The following is a 22,277-nucleotide window of genomic DNA, read 5'->3' as shown; positions in this document are numbered from 1 at the left end:
CCAATCAGCTTTCCCAATGCACAGGAGAATCATCAAATCAGACTGCTCAGACTTTGAACAGCGCATTCATGTACTTTCTAATACAGACATCCACATTAATACGGCTAGTGCTTGGAGACCACTAATTTGCTATTCAAGCCTTTCATAACTGGGTTTATATGACAGCACATTCCGGTGTTCTTAAATGCAATTGTCTTGTTTGTTCATCCGTGTCTCATGCTGCATTTAAATTATAGCCCAACTAATAGTCTGGACTTACATAGCTGTTTGTCAAGGGATTTATTTATTATTATCACCACAGAGTTCTTCACCAATCTGAGCTGTTTAAACTTCACAGGCTGCTGCATTGCTGTGCAAAATGTTCTCAGCCCACACTGAACAGGGTGTGAAATTTACCAGGTTTCAGTTTCTTTTACAGCTGGGTCTTAGCACCGCCCAGCTTTGATGAGGTTCACAGATGTTTGGAGTGGACCAGGGACTGATGGATGATTTTGAGTTGAAGCTATGTGATAGTCACAGCTCTTTGTGGATTCAACAGGAAAGTCAGCCATTGTGACTGATTTTTCTTATTTTGCTTGAGATTTGTGCATAACAGTGCTGGGCATTACCACCGGATCCAGCTCAATCGTAACAGTGACCTGAGTTTGAGTCCCAAGCTCAATCCCTTCTTCCCCCTTTGGCCTTGTAGCCTGGGCGGCCCCAGAACCTCGGGTTGATCTGCAGTGATACCTTTGGTTTTTTATACAGCACCCACAGATGTGCAGGACATATAAACCCTGTTGATTATAAATTGCTGAGTTAGGAGCACTGTTGGTTGGGCATAATGTAGAAACTGCTACCACCGTTCCCCCAAAAAGGAAAGCTGCCACAGCATACTGTAGGGCCTTGAGGGGAGTCTGTTGAATATGGCAAAGACATGATAAAATAGAGTAAAATGTGAGCAGCTATTTACAGAGAGCTCTCCAGTTACTTTCTGTAACCTCTTTATTGTTTGCAACACCCTTTTAAATAGATGCTTGAAAAACATGTGATCCTTGTAAAGATCCCTTTAAACTTTGCAAACTTGGATTTACTTTCTGTGTTTTGAACCAAACTCAATTTAACACGGCTGATTTACATTTAGCAAAGTCTTTGCAGCTTTTGTGGCCAAATCCATTTAGCTTGTGCATCAGTATCATCAGTGATGCCAGCTTAGCCCTGGGAATAGTGTGTGTTAGGAAACTGGTGCTAGCAGGGGCAGCACAAGGCATTGTTTTCTGTAGGTCCTAATAAATGGAGATTTAAAAAAAAATCATTATGAATCTGTATATGCACCTTTTTTAGATATTTGTGACCTAGAGGACTTTAATCATCAAACAAGTTTCAGGTAGGATAAATTTTGATAGCCTTGTCAAGTCTCTCAAAACACAGTAACCTCGACAGAATACAGATTTTTGCCCAGGAACAAGTTCCAGAAGAGTGATTTAGATACTGGCATTAAAACCTAAATGTCTCTCTGACTCGCACCCTTAGCTTGAGTGTCTTTAAGCATATAAAAAGCTAGATCACCCAGTTCACTCTGGCTGGAGGTTGCATCCTTTTCCCACACCCTTCATCTGTCTTGTCCGCTAGACTGTAAACTCTTCAGGGCTGGGACTGTCTCTTAGCACAATACAGAGTCTTTAGCATCTCCATCATACACTGCTTAACACAATGGGGGCCCAGTTTCAACTGAGACTTGTGAGTATTACTCTGATATGAATAAAAGAATAAGATGGATCAGAATACAGAAGCATGTGCTTTGAGGTTTATTCTGGATCCATTAGTTTGCATTGCAAAATAACTGAGCATAAAGTATCAGAAGTAGTGGAATTGTGAGTTTTATTAACATTGAGGCTCCATTCTGCTGTTCTTCCATTGTGGTTTTTTGTTCTCCACTGGCCCAAATGAATGTCATAAATATCTATGGCGCCAGGGAGAGTTTGCAGCACATTATTTGATGATGTGGGAAACTAATGATTCATTTCCTTCCCTCCCCTCCCCTCTGTCCTCTCTGGTTCTGTGTTGTGATCTGATTGCATTTAAGAGGTTGATAATTCATCACCGGGCTGTTTAGGTTGAAGTGCCTTGGAAAAATGTAAGTGAACTGCTCAGATTGGAATGTTTTAGGTACTCGAAGCTCTGAGATCAGCTCCTCAGACCACAGCCTTTCCTGGCTTTTAGTTACGGTTGAAAATGCATTGGAGTGGTTACAGAAGGCTTCCCAAGCCTCATGTACACCTGCAGGTTATGCCTTGCCAGCAGCTATCTTCCTCTTTCTATACTTCCTTCTAGAGCTGGTGTTTTTTAGAACTCAGAATTTATTTATCTGTACGTGCAGAAATATGATGCCAGACGAGAAGTGTGTGACCCCAGGTGTGTTTCAGTTATTGGCGTTGGATGAAGTTAAGTTGTGCGGGGAGCTCTAGTCTACTAATCAAGATGGCCAAAACGCAGCAGGGTCTAGGCAGAATCATCGCTCCACATTTCTGGATGTCAGCCATGTTTTCAGTGTGAACATGTCTTGGGCATGGACTGGAGATTAGTGTAATGAATGATGAGCTGGGAGTGAAGGAAGCAGCTGAAACAGGATTGCCTCGTAGTGGTGTTGGTAGCATATCCCACGTACAGTGCCTTCCAGTCAGAGATCTCAAAGTGCTCCATAAGGGGGGAAGCAGAGGCACTGAGAGATTAACTCGTGTGTCCCAGGTCACATAGCAAGTGCGTGGCAGAGCTGGGAGTAGAATGCAGACTTAGCTCCCAGCCCTGGGCACCAACCGAGTGATACAAGGAAGTTCCGGTCAACACGATGCCATTTTCTTTTGAGGTCACCAGGCTAGCAGTAGCTGGGTTCCTGTGTGAGACCTTTGGATGCTCTGCTGCAAACCGCCGCTCTGTCGTCTTCTGCTTCTTTCTGATCGCTGGCCTGTAAGGTGCTGCTGCTCAAAAGTATTAATGGTCAAGCTGCTTAGAGTTTACCTCTTCTTCTCCCTCCCGCTCTCTTTTACAGCTAAAACTATGGAACAAATACAGAGTCTCCAACATTCCATCACTGATATTTATAGATGCTTCCACGGGGAAGGTTGTGTGCAGAAACGGCTTGTTGGTGATCCGGGATGACCCCGAAGGTAAGACCTGGAGCACTGCACACCCATATGACGGCTGACAATCTGCTTCTCTTTTAGCTCCCTTTCTAAAGTGTGCCTGGAAGCAAAAAATGGAAACAAATGAAGATCATCAGACTTACCTCATCAAAGCACTGGATTATTTTCAGCATGAAATTCCCTGCATTGTTCCCATTAGAGTTAGGGTTTCATTTTTTAACGAACAAAGGCATCCCTTCTGGGTTTGCTGTCTGAAGTGCAAATGAGGAAAAAGTTAGATGAAATGAAACGCTGCAGTAAGCATTTCACTGAGGGGACATAGGCGGACAAACTGAGGACCCACCTTTTTCATAACTTAAGATCTGTGCTGCTCTCATCTAGTGAGTGGTGCGAATATTAGTAACACCACACAGTCTGTGACAGAACAGTTCCCTTGGTACTTACAGATGGTGCCTAAAAGAAGCTACAGTTTTCTTTTCTAAATCATGCCATGCGGCATGTTTATACCAGACCTCGCCTTCTCTGAATCGGCAAGTGATGAAAACAAACAAACATTGCTGCACATATTTGTGGTCCCTACACAAAATGAAAGCGGGGCACCTGCCTGCCCGCCTTTGACCCTTCAGCATATGTGCCTCCGCATTCCATGCGGTTGTCATTTCCCCAGTGCGGGAATGACAGATCCCGAAAACAAGCCCCTAGGTGTAACGCAGGGGGCGGGAGCTGTGCAGCATGACAGGCTAAGTATAATTTGTGGTCTAAGCCATCTGGTAATGTTTCTTTAGCTCTGGCTGAATTTACAGGCTGCTTATTCTGGGACTTGGCAGCAGGAATAGTCAGAATATATAGACGCTTTTTTCAGGTGGGCAAGGAAACCTGTGTGTCCATTATCCAGCCTTAAAGCTAGGGACAAAGCAGCCCTGTGCGAGGGAAATGAAAACGGTGACAGCTTTAAGGAAGCCGGCTGCTGTTCCTAAAAGACAAAGACCGAGGTGGGAGTTGAGCTGCAGTAACCGAGGCTACATCAGCTGCTTCTCAATGGTTTACAAATGGTAGCTGTTCAGGAAGCAGAATGGCTGTGAGGAGCGGGATGGGCAGATTGACCTGTTCTCTAAAAGATGAATAGTCAGAGTACATGGCCTGCACCCCCAGCCAGGAGCAGAGAGAACCCGACCCTGCAGAGCTCTGCCAAACTCATTGAAAAGGGAAGAATGAAGCAGACAGCAGCAATGACCCGCCCGCCCAAAGCAGGACTATTTACATTGTTCCCAGAGAGCATTCTGACATCTCGAGACTGGGTGAATGCACGCAGACACGCTTTGCGGCTTAGAAGGCACAGGGATCCCTAAGGATCAGATCCTGCCCCTCTGTGGGCACTGAGGGTCCTAACCAGAGTAGAAAGCGGTGCAGCTGTGCTGTGTGGGGTTGTGGGGGGAGGAGGGAAGAGGATACCGAGAGCCTACGTAGGACATGTGGACCCTCTGCATGATACAAAGCACGGCTCCTCTGGGGTGTCCTGCGTAAGGGGGCTGGGGACGGAGGTACGAGGGTAGCAAGTAGATTTGTAGCTGCACAGGTCCGCTGGGTGAGCACTCCATTGTGGGGAGGAGGGGGACAAACCCGGGGCTGCATAAACGACTTCATCCCTGAGACCCCAGTAGTGGCTGAACCCTGGGAGGGGGGTGTGAATCTCTGAAGGACACCCCCCCCCCCCCCCGTGGAAAGCCTGATTGCCTGGGATTGGGGGGCAGAGAATATGGCCCTTTGTAGGGTGGCTCTCCTCTGTGTTCCTCGGGGGGGGGGGGGTTCAGAGCGTGGTTTTCCCTTCAGAACAAATGTGTTGATTAACGTTTGGTGCCGATCCCCCCGGGGGGATGTGGCCCAGTATCTGGGTGGAAGGGGGCACAGGAGGTCTACATGGAGAGACATCAGTGCAGATGGATTAAGAGGACTCTCCGCTCCTGTCTGTTGCACGATTGCCTGCCGAGATGCCTTTGGAGAAGCGGGGAGGGCCTCAGTAAAGCCATTTAAAGTGTAAATGCTAGATGTGGCTCTCACACTTCTTCTCTCTGCCTTCTCCCCTTGCCCATCCCAAACTCCCCTAGGGCTGGAGTTCCCCTGGGGACCAAAACCCTTCAGCGAAGTTGTTGCAGGGCCTCTGCTCAGAAACAACGGCCAGTCGCTGGACAGCACCGCCCTGGAGGGCTCTCACGTGGGGGTCTATTTCTCTGCGCACTGGGTGAGTAGCTGGCACCTCTCCATCGCAGAGTAAATGGAAGGGGTTGGAGGTGAATGGCAGCTCTGTGAGAAGGCTGAGCCCTGACTGCAGCTCCTCACGTTAGATAACCACACCCTGCGCTGGCTGGACTGCCAGAGTCACTTTTGCAGGGGCAGCTGTGCCTGAGGTGAAATTCCCCTTCCCCTTCCAGGTAGCTGGCGGAGGTTGCACTGGTGACTTTCTGAGTCAGTGCCCCCTGTCCAGCAGGCCCAGCCACTTTACAGACTGCGAGACTGCCTCTAGGCCCCCTGGGAAAGCAGAGATCATGGGGGCCTCATGGGGCTCCCTGTTCCCCCTGCTGAGGGAAGCTGTGGAGTGAATCGGGCCCATTGACTTCAGTGAGAGCTTTGTCCCTGGTGTCCAGATGCTATGTGCTCCTCTGTGTTTTTCCAGTGCCCCCCCTGCCGAAGCCTCACGAGGGTCTTGGTGGAGTCCTACCGGAAAATCAAGGAGGCGGGGCAGAAATTTGAGATTGTCTTCGTTAGCGCAGACAGGTAACGTCTGCTGTTTGCTTTGGAGAGCTCTGTGCTGTGCCGTGGTGCAGGGGCTGGAGGGGCAAGGCACGTCTGCAGGCCAGACTGGAGAAACTCACGCCCCAAAGCAAGGAGAGAGCTGGGAGTTACTAGAAGTCCGGTTTTGTGGTACATTCAGCTGTTTGATATGTGCCCGCGGGGTGGAAGAAACTCCAAGTATTAATGGATACAGCACCTGCTTTAAAGAGAGAACCCAATCGGGCCTCTCCCTTGGAGTGCTGTTGGATACACAAGAGACCGGGCTCTAGGTGTGGGGTGGGAGGGAGGCAGGGCTGGACAGGGCTGTTCCAGATAATAAGGACCCTGCACCCCAACCTGGTAGCATAAGATGGCTCTGATTCCGCAGTGGCCAGATACCTTCACCCTGCTGGCTCTGGGGAGAGATTGAAGGAGCCAGGGGAAAGATGGATTAGTCAGGGCAGGGGTGGAGTCAAGAACAAGCCCACAACCCTTGAGGTGGGCTCGACGTTTTGCTTTGAGGTTCCTGCGTGCCCTGGATACAAGCCCGAGGACTGCGGGGCCCTTGAACAGCAGCTGTCAGAATTGAGGAGATTTTAAATCTCTTCTTGAAACTTGCTGCAAACTCCTTCTTTGGTGCCGGCTTTAAAATCAATGCGGTCTCGCCCTGGGTGGGTGCGACTTGGCCTGCCCCACGTACAGGTCTGCCCCACTCTGGGCCCTGGGGAAGTGTCAGGCGTCTGCTGGGCTGCGTATGGGCAAAGGGTTAAACAGGAAAAAGGGCTGCAGAAGGACGGTAATGAGGGTTCATTTATCTGACCTCCATTTCCATTGCCTAGGTCAGAGGACTCTTTCAAGCAGTATTTCAGCGAGATGCCCTGGCTAGCCGTGCCATACGCTGACGAAGCCAGAAGATCGCGCCTCAACCGGCTCTATGGCATCCAAGGTAGGAAACGCCCCCAAGCCTGGCATGAAAATCACTCCTGCCCACTCCTCCCATTTAACTTTGTTCTTAAATGTCTGCTCTTGTTTAAATAAAACAAAAAAACAGCAAAACAAAGGGCCTCCGGCAGAGCTCTCTTCTCTGCAGACTAACGTTCCTACCGTAACCTGCCAGCCCATTAGCCAAAACGGGACTTCAAAAGCAACCTAATAATTCCTCCTGGAAACTTGGAGCTTTCCAGGCTTGGATGTTTTATCCCTAATTGATTTATTTATTTGTTTTGCTTTTCTTTAATGTTTCATCGTTGTTTTCTTGCTCTTCTATGTAATAGGAACTCAGGCCATTGTTCTCTGTGGAGAGTGAGGAAGATGGTGTCTGGTTTGTGTTAGTGACATGAGATTTGCATGTTTGATGTAAACCATGGCTTTGCTTCTGCTCTTCCGGGTGTCAGTTCCAGAATTACCCAGGCCTTGGCTGCTGAGGCAGGGGGAGTGAGTGTGTATGTTTTTCAAGGTGTTCCAAAGACTTTATGCACTCACAGGAGCTCTAAATGCAACTGATGTAATGCACTGACCCTGCAGTAAACAAAGGACAGCATTGATCTCTCGCCTAGTGGGTGTAGGACGGGGAAGGATAAATGGGGCCATTAGCTAGCAGGGAAGTTTTCAGTATTTATGCATGTTTCCTCCCTGTGAGTAGGGGACTGAAGGGATTGATTTATGATGGGAGATGAAAAGAACTAAGGATAATTTGGGTAAGTGATGGCTCAGGGGAAGTTGTATGATGACAGCTTGCAAGTATCTGAGAGATGCAAACACCACGAAGGGAACGGAGTTGCCAAGGGTGGTCCGAGGTGCAGCTACGGGCCTGCCCTTACGCAGGGTCTCGCAAGGCCTGACTCTGTTACACTAAGTCCCCTTTACACCACTGTGGCAGCATCCATGGGTCATAAAGTGGGTGTAAATGTAATTTACCTAACCCTGACTGTCACGTCAACGCTATCCAAAGCGTTCTGAAAATCAGGGAGAGTAAATAATTGGCTCTTTGCATCTGCACCAACAGTTATTCCCTTTAACAAAATAATCAGCTCTGTCTGGTCTGGCCTGCCTTTTCCAAATCTATGCTGGCCTTCACGTTTCCAAACATGTCCATGAACCATACATTATAAACTGCCCCTCTTTGGAGCTCTGCATACATACCGAGGCAGAATCTTGCCTGTAGCTGTTAGCTTATCCTTTGCAGACGCTTTGGGACTATACCATCCCTGGACTTTTAGTCGTTTGTTACTTCTCCAGGATCGAGATAATAGTTGAGTGGTTTAACTGTTTCATCCTTGACCTGTAACGTACTTCTCCCAGTGTCCTGGCCAAATTATTGCCTCCCATTCTGTTACCTCAGTCTGTCCTCCAGCTTATCCTCCTTAGTAAACACAAGCGCATCCTGGAGGGATGTGGTGTTAAAATCCTCCTTGTCAAATGTGGATGTGAAGGAACTACTGCTGCAACTACCAATAGTTTATTACTCTGCTGCCTTATTATTGGCTTTTCTGGGTTTGTCTTGTTTTCCAGACCTCTGGTATAGTTTAAAACCCATGTTATTTGTCACTGATCTCCCTAGCTATATTTGCTGCAGTGTTTCCATTTTACTCTTTGAACGCCCCCTTGACATTCCCTCTGTTTCACATAAAACTCTGACAATGCTGCATTGCTCCCGGTAGTGCTGAGGAGCTCTGTGTTTGCTCTCTCTGATTCTCCTTAGTTTGTCATTCCTCCCTGTTTTAGAACTCTGTAGGGGCCAGCGAGAAACCTGTCAGTATAACCCTTAGCAGCCCTGCCTTGTCCCTCTTCATTCCACAAGAGGGAAAGCCTGGTATGGCCCTTTCTCAGACGGCGGGTACCAGGCATGTGCCCCGGTAGTGTTTGTGTTTGTTTCACAAGTCTTTGAATGCCTCAGGAGCCCATTCGCAGAGCTGAAATAACACAAGATCTTGTTTTCTCAAACTCTTCCAGTTCCTAAGTGGAGGAATTCAGCGAGATGACCAGATCTCTTGTTATTTTGCTCCCGTAACTGGCTCCCTTTGGCACTGAGGAAGCCAGGGGAAAATGTAAATACAAATACTGAGTTACTGGGCTTTTATTTGGGTTTCCCTGAATGCCTTTCTCCTAGTGTGGAGTCAGGAGGGTGAACCATTCCCACCTATATTAACTTGCTTGGGCATCCAGCACTATTTATCTTGAGCTTTATTCATTTCTTGCATTGTGGCTATTCAGAAATAATTCCCCATTGTGCACACCATTCCCAAGTTTCATGTGAATTGCCTCCTTCAGTTCACTCCTCCTACAGAACAAGGAGCAGCGATGAATTTTATGAACAAATGGGGATTTTCTCTTACTAATTTTTATTTAGAGAGAGGTTTTGGATTGGTAGAAATCCCCATTGATCCCCTCAAATCTCCTTTGGATTGGCAGTAATTATGGGAGATGCTGCTTTCCTTAAAAATTGGTCTGTCCATCTATCTAGGTTTATAAGGTTGCCCATCACCGTGGTGTCTGAGAGCATTTCGCGAGAAGCAAACAAAGCAGTCTCTCTCTTCCTGCCCAGGAACAATTTTAAAGTTATTGTAGGGAAATGTGTCCCGTTCTGGACTCAGGAAAGCAAAAACCCTGCTAGTCGCAACAGATGGGATAGCCGGTCCAATTGCTTTTTTCCTTTAAAAACAAAATAAAAACTGCTGCAAATGCTTCATTTAGCTTATCCATGGGACACAGAACTTTGCTTCTGATCATCACAAATCCATAACTAACAGATTTTGTAAAAACCCAGATTTTCTTGCCAGTCATCTTAGAATAAGAATATTGTCAGATGTGGTAGCAGAAAATTCTGTCACTGAGTTTTTGTAAAATGTTAAGTCAAGTGGGAAAGAAGAAAGATGGAAACCCCTTTTCTAGTGGCTAAAATCTAACTGATGAGTCCATCTGTCCTATTCTTAATCTAAACTTTTATACGACACTTATCACCATGGCCCCTGATTTCATGATTGTATCTTCAAAGGATAGTTAATAAAGTCTGGCTTTATCACAGCCAAAGGAGTTGACCTTTAAAAAAAGTTGTTCTGGGAACTAAAAGAGGATCTGGTGGTATGCGTGTGAGGGATGTATAACATAGGGGTTAGCAGGTGTGAAATATGTTTGCTTTCGGGTTTATATGCCGAAGATGCTGCCCTGGATACCGTCGGCCTGTATCTCCGCAGATGGGATATGAATGCCATAGGATTGTGGTGGTGTCAAGTTGTGCTGGGCAAGGTGTTAAATTCTCTTTTCCTCCATGTCCCCTCCCCCACAGTTGCTTTGTAAGTTGACACACTAGCTAGGGGAAGCCATCAGTGAAGACCTGAGAACCAGGTGACAATATGCTCTGTTTTAAGCAGGGCAATAAAAGGCTCTTTTGCACCACTGGCAGGGGGAGAGAGGCAATAAAAGTTCTTGTGAATTGTCCGAGTTGAGCAGCAATGCAGAGAGTGAGTCCTGTAGGAGGGAGATTTCTGCCCTTTGCAGACTGAAGGGGCTAGTGCCTCCACACAAAGACCCAGGACACTGCTGGAGATGGACCGTCCTTAATGCATTTGCTTTAATTCTCTCCCTCTTCTGCCATGCTTCATAGAGGGCCTCTTCAGCCTTGACCAGAAGTGCAGCTTTCTGGGGGGGTTTAGCTCAAGGGGGCCAGTTGTTGCTGGCTGAGGAATACCTGGAGCCTGCAGTCAGTGCGTTTTTGGGGGAAACTTTATTAAGGTGAAGTTACAATAAAACTATTAATAAAAATATTAAATCGCACATTACTTGTTACTGATTCAGGATCAGGTTAATAGTCAAAGAACCAGGGTAAAGAGCTCTCCTCGTCTGAGCACACTAAAAAGGGTGACCAAGTTTCCCCTTTTTGGTGCTTCTCTTGTGTACATAGTTGGTGTGAAAGCTTTTCTATTACACGGACAGTCCATATTTGACTACGCCACAATTCCATTATCTGTTTTCCAGTAATGAGCAATACAAAGTCTTTCTGCTAACACTAACAAATACATTAATTTGTCATTCTGCTTACAATGTAGCTCCCTTACTGGAGCATTACGTGAACCGGTCAGGGGATGTCTAGGGGAAGCTGGATAAAATGAATCTGTTTAATAGTTTCCTCCCAAAACTGACTGGACACAACCATCACAAGTGCAAGTGTGTTCCTCTCTCCCCGCAACCCATCCACTACAGCACCTCCCTAGTAGCTAAAATACGAAGAATCTTAATTGGAGTCAAATACCATCTGTACAGTTACTTATACACATATTCTTTATGAGCTACCCAAACTGAAAATATCGATCCCCTTTCCTTTCCCACATAGAGACCAACTCATCCCGATCAATTTCTTTGTCCAAATCCCTCTCCCATCTTTCAGTCTGGGTTGTTTTCTCATTACCATCTTTTTTTCACTCAGAAACGGAACCTTTTGTTCCAGCTTGCTCCTTTGTCAACTCCTCAGACGTGGTTACAGGTCTAGATAAGAGCCTTTTGGTATCCAGATTTCACAATAAAATGTTTGACTTGTAAGTATTGAAAATATGGGACCTTGTTATTGTTTATGTTGTTGCCTGTCTCTTGGTATGATTTCGAATCTGCATCCAGGAGCAGCTGTCTGGATTGAATAGCCTCAGCTCTTACCCACAACGAATAGTCATTTACGGAGTATTTCTTACGGATGAATTCCTGATTGCGAATGAAAGTAGCAAAGGGGCAGGCCCTCAGCAGCAGGAATATACCAAAGCTGCCACGGTGGGGCCTGGATGAATAGGTGTGACCTACGTTTCTTTTTCACCCAACAGTTACTATGACTAGCTATATTGGGGCTCTGGTCTTGTTCAAACCGAATCACTGCATATTTTAGACTCGTTAAAGGGACACTGTCAGATTGAAAATCCAGAAATCCCCTTGTGTGTTTACCTGAAAACAGTAACCATTTATTCTTTTAACTTTTAGGCCCTGATTTTCTGGGTGTAGTTTTACACTTGCAGGTAATTCGGTTCATAGCATTTAGATGTCTTGCTATGTGATCGTGCCCGGAAATCAAGTGGAGGTCTAAATGCTATGAGCAGTGCACACACATTGTCTGCAGATGCAGAATTATGCCATTAAAATGAGGCCAACAGTCGAAATCAGGCCCTTAGATTTCCCTAGTCAGCAGAGCTAATGTGAGATCTTTACCTTTGTATAAAGGGAATCTCTGAGAGATGTGATTAAGTGACTTGCCCAAGGTCACACAGGAATGTCTGTGGCAGAGCTGGGAATTGACTCCAGTAAGTGTCTTGACACAGGACTTACGACTGGGAGTTTCAGCAGTGTCACATGATCTGGAGGAGGAGATCAAAGTGCAGAGCGAGTTGGGATTGGAATTCTAAGGGGATAAAGGTCCCAGTCCTGTGAGATGTGTCACATCCTCTGTGTCTGTTGACATCACTGGTCAGGGTATTCGCCTTCTCACAGATTAGGGCTCAAAGTGAGTTTCCCAATTCCTCGCTCGCTTTCTGACTTGACCCTCCGCAGTTATCTCAAATGCCATCAGGTGATGAATAAGCTCTTCTGTGATTCAAATAATTTTTTTGGCATAACCTTGGGATTTGTAACTCATCCACCAAGCTAGATTAATGTGCTGTTCTTCCTGCTAACCTAGGGTGTGCAGCCTCAGTATGTATGAAGGAATTTAAAGCTGCGCTGTCTGGGGCTGGAATGAGGGGAATGTAATCGCTCGCTGGGGCTTGCAGGCATATGGCAAACAGACAAATGTCCATGGATTTCTTAGTGAAATGCTTAGAATGCAAAGATGTGCGAGTAGCCTGCTGTTTTCCACACATGTGCATGCAGGTCCAGGAGGGCGGCAGTAACTTCACTTGCTTTCCGCTACGCTGAAAATGGTTCTGAGGAGTCTTTGGAACAAGACTCCTGGGCTGAAATGCACGAGACCCAGCCGGGAGTGTTTGACTCATCTGAATTTGCCAATTCTAATTTACAGGAGGTTGCTAGGCGTGGGAGGAGCAAGACACTCAATAGCAAATAGATGGATGCAAGAGTGGTGAGAACCAGACACCAAAATGCTGGCTCCTTGACCCTTAGCAGCCCCGGATATTAAATTGTCTCTGTCCTTCCATGGGAGGAGACAAAGAAGAAACATTTTTCCATCTGGGAATGCCAATGTCGGGTTATTTGTGAAGCCTTTTGAATTTCCAGATCCTAATGTTTCAGCTCCCGTCCACTCTGTCTTAGACAGGTCGAGATGGGCACCTGAAGCAGCCGTGCATTGCTCAGAGAGATCACTGAGCCTACAGGTCTCCTCCTCCTCTGTCACTAGACCGGTTTGTACAGCGGCTGTTCCTTCCTCAGGCTGCCCAAGTGGAGAGACCTCCCCCCATCCCCTATACATCGAGTCCCAGCTGCTGGTGGTTCCTATTGTTTTGGTAGCTGGCCTCTTCTCATTCCTGAATGGCTCCATAAAAATCAAGGCAGTGAACATACAGGGTCCTGTTGCTTCAAGAATCTGAGCATTAACATTCAAACGTGGAGCCAAAACTCAGGGCTCTTCTGGGACTGGGGGAGGTTAGGCCAAACGAAGGCTACGGCCATGTCTACACTACAAAGTTTTACCGAAACAAGTTACATCGATCTAAAGCTGCCATGGTTAGTACATCGCTTGTGCGCGTACATACTTGGCTCCTTGCGTCAGCACTGCACGTACTCACCAGGAGTGCTTGCGTCAATGCACAGTGCAGTGCACTATGGGTAGGTGTCCCAGTGTGCAGCCTGCCTCCATCCAGCGCATTCTCTCTTGGGAAGTTTTGGCAATGCACGGTGGAGCAGAAACAAATTGTGCAGGGATGACTAGGAGCAACTGTCTGCATCCCATAATGTCCTCTCTAGCCCATCATTTTTGTGCCTTATTAAAAAAATCCCATGAACCCGCCAAGTATGACGTGAAGCTCTTCGTAAAAGTGGCAGGTCTGCAGCTCAGCACCGGATTGACTATTCGCCACCCTGGCCTTCAGATATGCCTGACGCAGTTCTATGGCTTTTACGCGGTACTGCTGCTGGTGCTTGTCATACCCTTCTCCTGCATGCCCCATGCAGTGTGCTAGGACATTTCTACAGCTGGGCCATAGCTGTGCTTGCACAGACTGGATCTCCTGGGCCTGAGGGGAGAAGAGGATCTCCTCTCTGCTCCAAGCCGGGGTGTGTAGCCAGCAGGGTCAGCCGAGCAGTTTCACGCAACAATGGAGAGCTGCTAGATGTGCTCGCCAAGCTGGACAATCATGGTTCTGGTCTCTGTGGTCCCTGAGCCATGATGTTCACAACTCTGAGCACAGCAGTCAGTGTCGGGCATTGTGGGACAGCTGCTGGAGGACTGTTAAGGTTGACGTAAGTAATGCATTGTCTATACTCCCGCTGCATCGACCTCAGTACAACTACCAGGGCTCAATGCCCCCGGGGGAAGTAGTGTTACTATGTTGGCGTAATGAGGCGCTTACACCAGTGGGAGACAAATTTAAGTGTAGACAAGTGCACAACTAGGTCGATGCAAGGCAGCTTACATCAACCTAACTTTGTAGTGTGGACCAGGCCTATGTCTACACTTTAAATGGTACAGCAACACAGCTGCAGTTCGGAAGGCTTCAGTGTAGACACTCACTACAGTGAGGAGAGGGGTTTCTGCTGTAGTTAATCTACCTCCTCAAGAGGCGGTGGCTAGATTGACGGAAGAATTCTTCGTCAACCTAGCGCTGTCTCCACCGGGGAGTTAGTTTGACTTAACTACGTCTCTCCGGGGTGTGGATTTTTCACACCCCTGAGAGATATAGCTATGCCAGTGTAACTTAGTCAAGGTAGCAGGTAACTGAGGAACTTGCCTGTTTTCTATTTAAAGGCATTTCAGGATCTCGGGGCTGTTATGTTTAACAGTGCGGTTCCCTGCTAGCAGAAATGAATAGTTGTAGTTAAAGATTAGTGGTCGTGATCAGGTTTTTGGGTTTTTTTTTTTTAATCTGTTGGTGTTGAAATGTGTTGAATTCACAGGCCTGAAGACTGAAGTTCTCAGACAGATCAGGTGCAACTCGGACAGTACTGAGTGAAGCAAGCTTCTCCATACTGGCCAGGGCTCTTCAGTCTCTGGGGCTTTTCTGTTAGTATGTGGGGGCTAGTTGGGAGGGTGAATCTTATGAAGTGCTGGAGTGAGACCTCAGATCACTGAACAGCTGTCAGGTAGTAACAACTTCCAGTCGCTACCACTCTGGCTGGATTTGAATTGGCGATTTGCAGCAAATCTCTAGTATGACTCCATTTACTTCACTTTGTTTTACACAGGGGTGAATTTGGCTCTTAGAGATCAAAGGCTCTGTATTGCACTGCCAATCCTCCAAGCCAGCCTTCTGTTTTTTCAATTAAGCTGCATTTTTTGATAATTTGTCCTGCATCATTAAGACTGAGCTAAATCCTGCCCTTCGTAAAAAGATAAAAGTCCATTGAACGCACCGAAGTTGCACTGGCTTCCACCAGGGCTGAAACTGGTCTTTTGGAGTCTAAATCCAACCTCTGTTTGAATTTCTGACAATGAGCCTGTTTGCAAATACTACTTGCGGGTAGGGATTCCAGTCTTATCCCACAACATAGCCTTGTGCCGCTAAACACCCTCCCACTCGGAGTCCATACGCCATGTGTATGCTGACACTTCAAAATGCTCCGCTGAATAAAACATTTGGCTAGACTTCGTAGAAGGGCAAAGCCCAGTTGGACCTGAGTGAGCAATCTGGCACAGCAGGGGGCACAGTACTCTTTGCCGTGGGGACTAGGAGCAGAACTTGCCTTTGTTTTTGCAGGACTTTTGTAGAAATGAAATATGTGCTCGTAACCTCCAGGAAGACTGTTCTTTAACACATCTGCTTCAGGCAGGCGGGATGAATTAAGATATCTATAAAGCTGCATCCACAGCAACTTAAGTGCACTAATCCTTGAGAGAAAAAAATCTGTTAACAATTGTCAGGAGGTCTTTTTACTTCATTTCCAAGTGCTTGTTTTAATAGACTTCCCACCAGCCTTTCCCTGTAAGACTGACCTTTCCCAACCATACAGTTGTGTGGAGAATCAGACACCTTTACCTTGGCACCAGAACCTTCCCTCCCTCATCCCCCAAAATACCATCATGATTAGCAGGATCCCATATTAGTTTAGGGTGACCAGATGTCCTGATTTTATAGGGACAGTCCTGATTTGGGGGCTTTTTCTTATATAGGCACCTATTACCCTCCACCCCCGTCCTGATTTTTTACACTTGCTATCTGGTACACATCACTCTATTAGTTCCAGAATGTTGGGACGTTCTTGATGCAGCTCTGTTGGCTTCCAGGAAATGTCTGTGATCAAAGATGAATCTGGCTGGGTTTGTGTGGCTATATACATTTATCGGACTCTCCCACTTTCCCTGGTGTAGGGAAGTGTATGTTCTCCCCGCTCCCCAAGGTAAGAATTGATCAAAGGAGTAACATGTGATATCAGTCCTGTAGGAGGAGGAACAGCCAATCAAAGTTCTGGTCCTGCACGGTTGAAGTTCAGTAAGGCATTTTGCCATTGATTTCAGTGAAGAGGAGGGCTGGGTTCCAGGTTTCCTGCCACAGAGATCTGCAGGCCAGCACCAGCGTGTTAGGGGATCTCCCTTCCCTCCTGTTTTTGCTAGGGTGACCAGATGTCCCGATTTTATAGGGACAGTCCCAATTTTTGGGTCTTTTTCTTATATAGGTTCCTGTTACCTCCCATCCCAGTCCTGATTTTTTCACATTTGCTGTCTGGTCACCCTAGTTTTTGCAGACATGCTATTCCCTTGCAAGCTGAAGCCTTTTTCATCCTGAGGTGAGGATTGCTAACTTTAACGAGCAAAGCACACTGCCAGTGACTAGACTTCTCTTAGCTAGTTTGGGATACTACTGCTTCAGCAAAATACCACCTGTTCAGCTTGAGTTTGGTCTTTGAGACTTTGGAAACTGACACCGGGGGGCGAAGAGGAAAGTATAATTTTGATCTTGGGCCAAGGTCATCAAGTGCCAAGAGACTGGTCTCAGCCTTACATCGGAGAAGGCTGGAAAGCAGCAGGGAGCATTTCAGGACTGCATTAGGCCTCATTACATTTCAGTGAGGTTGATCAGGCCGCATGGAACGTAGAGACTCAGTGAGGTGAGTTTCAGGTTTCGCTGTGAAAGTTTCACCCACTTTGGGCGTGGAACTCAAAAGGGCTGTGAAATGAGCCCAGCGCTGCGTCAGTTACTCAGGACAGAGCCGTGGGAAGGGAAGCTGGGCCCCTGCAAGATTGATAATGACACCCTCCTGATAGCGTTTGTGGCTGTGGCCAAGAAGGAACTCTTCCCACCCAAGGGGGATTCTGCGTTTCCTTTCACTGCAATCACACCCAGCTCGTAAATCACAGTCTGCCGAACAATGCCTGAGAGCAGGGAAAGCTGAGAGTTGCACGGCCTGTTTCTGTAACACAATGATGGTTCTCAGCCTTCACTCTGGGAATTCGTACCATCAGTTTGTCGGCAGCCTCTTCATGAGACCTGTGGTTCCCCCTCCCCCAATAAAACACTTTCCCATCAGGCTCAGAAAGGGGCTGCGGCCACGGGTGGGAAAGGATCTCATCCCACTCCCCCATGCTTGCAGCACTGGGACTCAATCCTGCAAGGTGCTGAGCACCTGCCATTGGCATTAGCTTCAGTGGGAGTTGAGGGCATTCAGCGCCTGGTGAGACTGGTCCTTAGCAAGTGACCAGCACTTTCACTACCTCCAGAGCCAGAGTCCCGGACAGTGAAATCAGTCTCCATACAAGTGATGCCTCCAGGATGAACTTTCTGCTCCCTCTGCTCTGAGGACCTAGAAGCAAAAGTGACTATAAACCGACACCATGCAGACTACGCCGAACAGCCTCGTTCCGCTGCCTGAGCAGAGCCAACAGCATAAATGATGCAAGTCAGATTGGTCTTAACGGATTCCTTCAGCGTGTGGCAGTAATGCAGGAAAAGAAGAATTGGGGGAGGGGAGGGAGATGTTCTTTTAACCATTGTAGCTATTGATTACCAAAGCTAGGCAGCTGGGGCCTGGAACCACTGCTTATAACGCTGGGTGCTCCCGTCTGCTTGCTGAATCCACCACTCCTCTCCTAGACTGTAAGCTCTCTGGGGCAGGGGCTATCCTTTCCTTCTGTGTGGACAGTGGGGGGCTCTGGTGATACAAATCACCACTAATGCTGCTACGCAGGGTTGAAGTCTGCACAACAAGCAACTGTTGGAAGGAACTGTGAACAGCTGGAATTTAACGTGCAAGCCCATTGGGAGGGTCTTTCGAATAGCCTGCTGGTCAGCTGTGGAATAATAAAATGTGAAATGATTGCCTGTGAAATGTATTTGTAATCTATGAAATAGTGAAGAGCTCTGGCATCTCACGTCTGTGAACTGCCGCTTCGATCCCGGGAGCTACCTAGATGTGCCATGTTGGGGTGGGGCATTGTGGGAGAGCTTTATGCTGGCCCTACATGAAGGAAGCAATGCTCTGTAACAGCTGGGAAGCAGGTGGTGGCCTCAGACTGACTGTTGCCCTTTGCCTGTTCACTCTGCCCCGCTGGAGCTGGGAGAGTGGCAGCGGGGAGACAATGGCCTGATGTGGAGAAAAAAGAGTTAGGAAGAAAAGTCAGGGGATGGCTCTAAATAAATAGTTTCCCCTGTAAAAGCCTTGTCATGTACTTTTGTGCCCCACCTGTGCTGCTGCCATGTTTGGCACAGTGCTTTTGTCCCTGGTTCTCTTTAATTCTGGCCTCTGCTGGAAGGTCTCCTCTGCTACTCAGTGTCCTTGTTAGCGAAGCTTTAGCATGTGCATTGCTGTTCCCTGTGCTGCGTTCCCACTCCCCAGAGGCAAGGGCCCGTGATAGAGGGCCCACAGCTAAGAAAACGTCGGCCATGGCATTAATCAATACAGATCGTGCACTGAGGCTTTATGAGCTGAAGTCCTTTCAGGACTGCGCTGCCTCGCTGCAGGGGGCGGGAAGTGTGTTCTCTCTGCTCAGTGGGGATCCATAGTAAAAATCCTTATTAAGCTAATATAGTTCCTGCTATGCAGCTGCTTCTCAGACATCAGGCCTTTTGTCACATTGTAAACGTCAGCAGTGTACGTTACTGAGGCACAGGCTGAAGTTGCGAGAACGCAAGAGCATCTAAACCCAGTCGCGTGTGTGTTAGTTTGGGAAGCAGCCGTAGTCTGTTACGACAACTGAACAGATTATCTTCAAACATCTTAAGGACTGTGACTTTCTGAGGCCTTGCAATGCCACTTATCCCAGAGCCTAGTTTGATAGCAGTTAATGGCCACTGAATTGTAAGGATTTATAATGGAAATAATTGCACCCACCTTCCTCCATAGACGTTGTGTAGGGCTGCTGTGCACAGCACGGCCAAAGCCCATTGAAGTCAATGGAAAGATGCCCATGGATTTCTTTGGGCTGTGGATCAGGCCCTGAGCTGCCATAATCTACCCCAGAGGTGGTTGCATTTGAGTGGCAGCCCAACGGTTCCTGTACATAACATATGTAGCACCGTTCACCCAAGGATCTGAAAGCACTTTACAAACTTTAAAGAAGCCTGGCAGGAAAGATACCTGTGTGGGATTTTTATCTGTCTTGCCGAGCAATGACCAGATCCACCAAAGCCATAATAACGTGTCCCCAAGTTCACGCGGCGAATCAGTGGCAGAGTGAGGACAGAACCCAGGAGTCCTGCCTCCTAGCTTTCCTGCTTTGAGTGCTAGACTACACTTCCCTCGCAAGGTCGGAAATAAAACCCAGGAGTCCTGAGCCTGCACTCCCTCACTTGGGGAGCAAAAGGTGCTGTAGAAACACGAGATATTATTTGTTTCACCACCAGAATGACAGACGTGAATACAAACTCTTGTCTCATCAGCTCCCCAGCCTCCTCCCTCCTCCCCATGCGGTTATTGTTGTGCCTGAGCCATCCCTTTGTTCTTCCTCTGCCGCAGGCATCCCCACGCTCATCGTCCTGGACGCCAAGGGAGATGTGATCACGCGGCAGGGGCGGGTGGAAGTGCTGAATGACACTGAATGCCGAGAGTTCCCCTGGCATCCCAAGCCTGTGCTGGAGCTGACAGACTCCAATGCCGTCCAGCTGAATGAGGGCCCGTGCCTCGTTCTCTTTGTAGGTATGGAGTGCTGTGGATTTCTTTCTTTTTTAATCCCTTCCCTTATTCTTTGGGTTTGATCAGGTGGGGGTGGGGTGTCATTTTGGAGGAGATATCAGTGGGATGCTGTTCGGTGTGACGTTCTCCTTGGCAATGGAGCCAGCAAGGTACTAGAACACACACACACACGTACACACACACACACGTACACGTACACACACACGTACACACGTACGTCTGGGCCAGCCATCCTGCTCGGTGTCTGCACGAGCCAGGGCATTATGGGTACCTATCCCATGGTTCCCAGCACAGCTTCCAGAAGCCGGGCTTTATAGAAGTAGCACTGTGCCTTTGGAGAGGTGCTGTACGATTCAAGTGTTCCCGTGAGAGCCATGGAAATCAGTGTTTGCAGCACTGGAAATGCATCACAATGGTCCGTGTGCTTCTTGCACCTGTATGGAGCAGAAACCTCGGGAGCATCAAGTTTCCGAAGCTGCGGCAGACTCCGGGGACACTGCAGGACCAAGCATGTGGAGGGTGCTCTTGAGTCACAGTATCCCAAAAGAACTCCCATGGGTAATGACAGATGCATTTTGGTTTGATCTACCTCTGCTCAAAGCGTTCAGACCACAAACCCGCTGGAACAATCAGGGTGGGGTGGAGTCACTGATCATAGCAAGAGAGACCAGTTCTCTCCTCCTCTGGGATAGAAATAAGAATGGCCACACTGGGTCAGACCAATGGCCCATCTAGCCCAGTATCCCGTCTCTGACAGCAGCCAGTACCAGAGCTTCAGGGCGAATGTAAGGAACAGGACATTTTTGGAGAGATTCACTCTGTCTTCCCCTTCCAGCTACTGGCACTCAGGTTTAGGGTCGCCCCAAGCAGGGGGTTGCATCCCTGACCATTTTGGCTAATAGCCAGTGTTGGACCTATCCTGCCTGAACTTACTGAGTAATTTGTGAACCCAGTTATACTTGTGGCCATCACAACATCCCATGGCAATGAGTTCCACAAATAATAATATATGGAGATATACGTATCTCCTAGAACTGGAAGGGACCCCGAAAGGTCATCGAGTCCAGCCCCCTGCCTTCACTAGCAGGACCAAGTACTGATTTTGCCCCAGATCCCTAAATGGCCCCCTCAAGGATTGAACTCACAACCCTGGGTTTAGCAGGCCAATGCGCAAACCACTGAGCTATCCCTCCCCACAAGTTAACTGTGCGCTGTGTGAAAAAGTATTTCCTCTTGTTTGTATTAAACCTGCTGCCTATTAATTTTATCAGGTGACCCCTGGTTTTTGTATTGTGGAAAAGGGTAAATAACACTTCTATTCACTTTTTTCCCAGGCTATTCATGGTTTTATAGACCTCTGTCACATCCCCCCTTTTCTCAGCTGAACAGCCATCATCTTTTTAGTCTTTCCTTATGCGGAAGCCATTCCATACCCTTGATCATCTTTGTTGCCCTTTTCTGAAACTTGTCTAGTTCCACTACATCTTTTTGGAGATGTGGCGACCAGAACTGCCCACAGTATTCAAGGTGTGGGTGTGCCATGGATCTGTATAGTGGCATTATGATATTTTCTGTCCCATCCCTAAATGAAGTGTAGTGTTGTAGTTATGCTGTGGGATGGCTGTATCCAGGGGCAGGGAGGGATTAGGGGGAGCTCTCTGCCTCTTCCCATGCCCTTTGTCATGGAGAGCACGCTTTTCCATAGCATTAATATGGCTTTTGTACCTTCACTTTTTTCCTTTTCAGCCTTGCTTTTGACCCTGATTATTTATTCAGTGGCGCCCAGCATGGACGTGAGCGCAGAGCGAAAACCCCTCTGACCCCCGCTCTTTTTCCTGCCTCCTTGCTGGGAGGAATAGCTTGATGGGCTCTGTGTGAGTGAGGCTGTCACTGCACAGACACACACCTCGGAAGTTATTTTTATCTTGCTCTAAGTAAAGTTTTTCTAGCATCTGTCGGCAAACAATGTGCTGGGAGGAGACTCCCTGACGGAGATTGGGGGCTCCCCGTGAAGTGCTAGGGGATGCTCAGCCTACGTGGCAGGCGGCTCTGTGTGGCACTGCACATAATCACTGTCGAACACCCTGATTATCCTAACAGGATGCAAGGGTGCTAGGTGGAAATTGAGGCTGGTTAGCAGGCTTCAGAGCAGACAGGGATCCTAAATCCAACCCA

At 47.8% G+C, this 22,277-nt stretch overlaps 1 protein-coding gene across 1 annotated transcript in view; it reads left to right on the top strand.

The window, feature by feature from the left end:
* The first annotated feature begins 2,568 nt into the window (after positions 1-2,568).
* NXN (nucleoredoxin) overlaps positions 2,569-22,277 on the top strand; it is a 34,482-nt gene continuing 14,773 nt past the window's right edge. The window contains exons 1-6 of the mRNA XM_024211283.1: positions 2,569-2,643; positions 3,029-3,146; positions 5,228-5,361; positions 5,794-5,894; positions 6,731-6,837; positions 19,926-20,105. Coding sequence (XP_024067051.1) covers positions 2,569-2,643; positions 3,029-3,146; positions 5,228-5,361; positions 5,794-5,894; positions 6,731-6,837; positions 19,926-20,105 — 715 coding nt within the window. The remainder of the gene's footprint in view (positions 2,644-3,028; positions 3,147-5,227; positions 5,362-5,793; positions 5,895-6,730; positions 6,838-19,925; positions 20,106-22,277) is intronic.

This window comes from Terrapene carolina, unplaced genomic scaffold (genome assembly GCF_002925995.2).
Source record: "Terrapene carolina triunguis isolate 2854851 unplaced genomic scaffold, T_m_triunguis-2.0 Scaffold231, whole genome shotgun sequence".
In the NCBI taxonomy this organism is placed as follows: domain Eukaryota; kingdom Metazoa; phylum Chordata; order Testudines; family Emydidae; genus Terrapene; species Terrapene triunguis.
The sequence above is the reverse complement of the archived record's forward strand: the minus strand, read 5'-3'. Positions and strand labels throughout refer to the sequence as shown.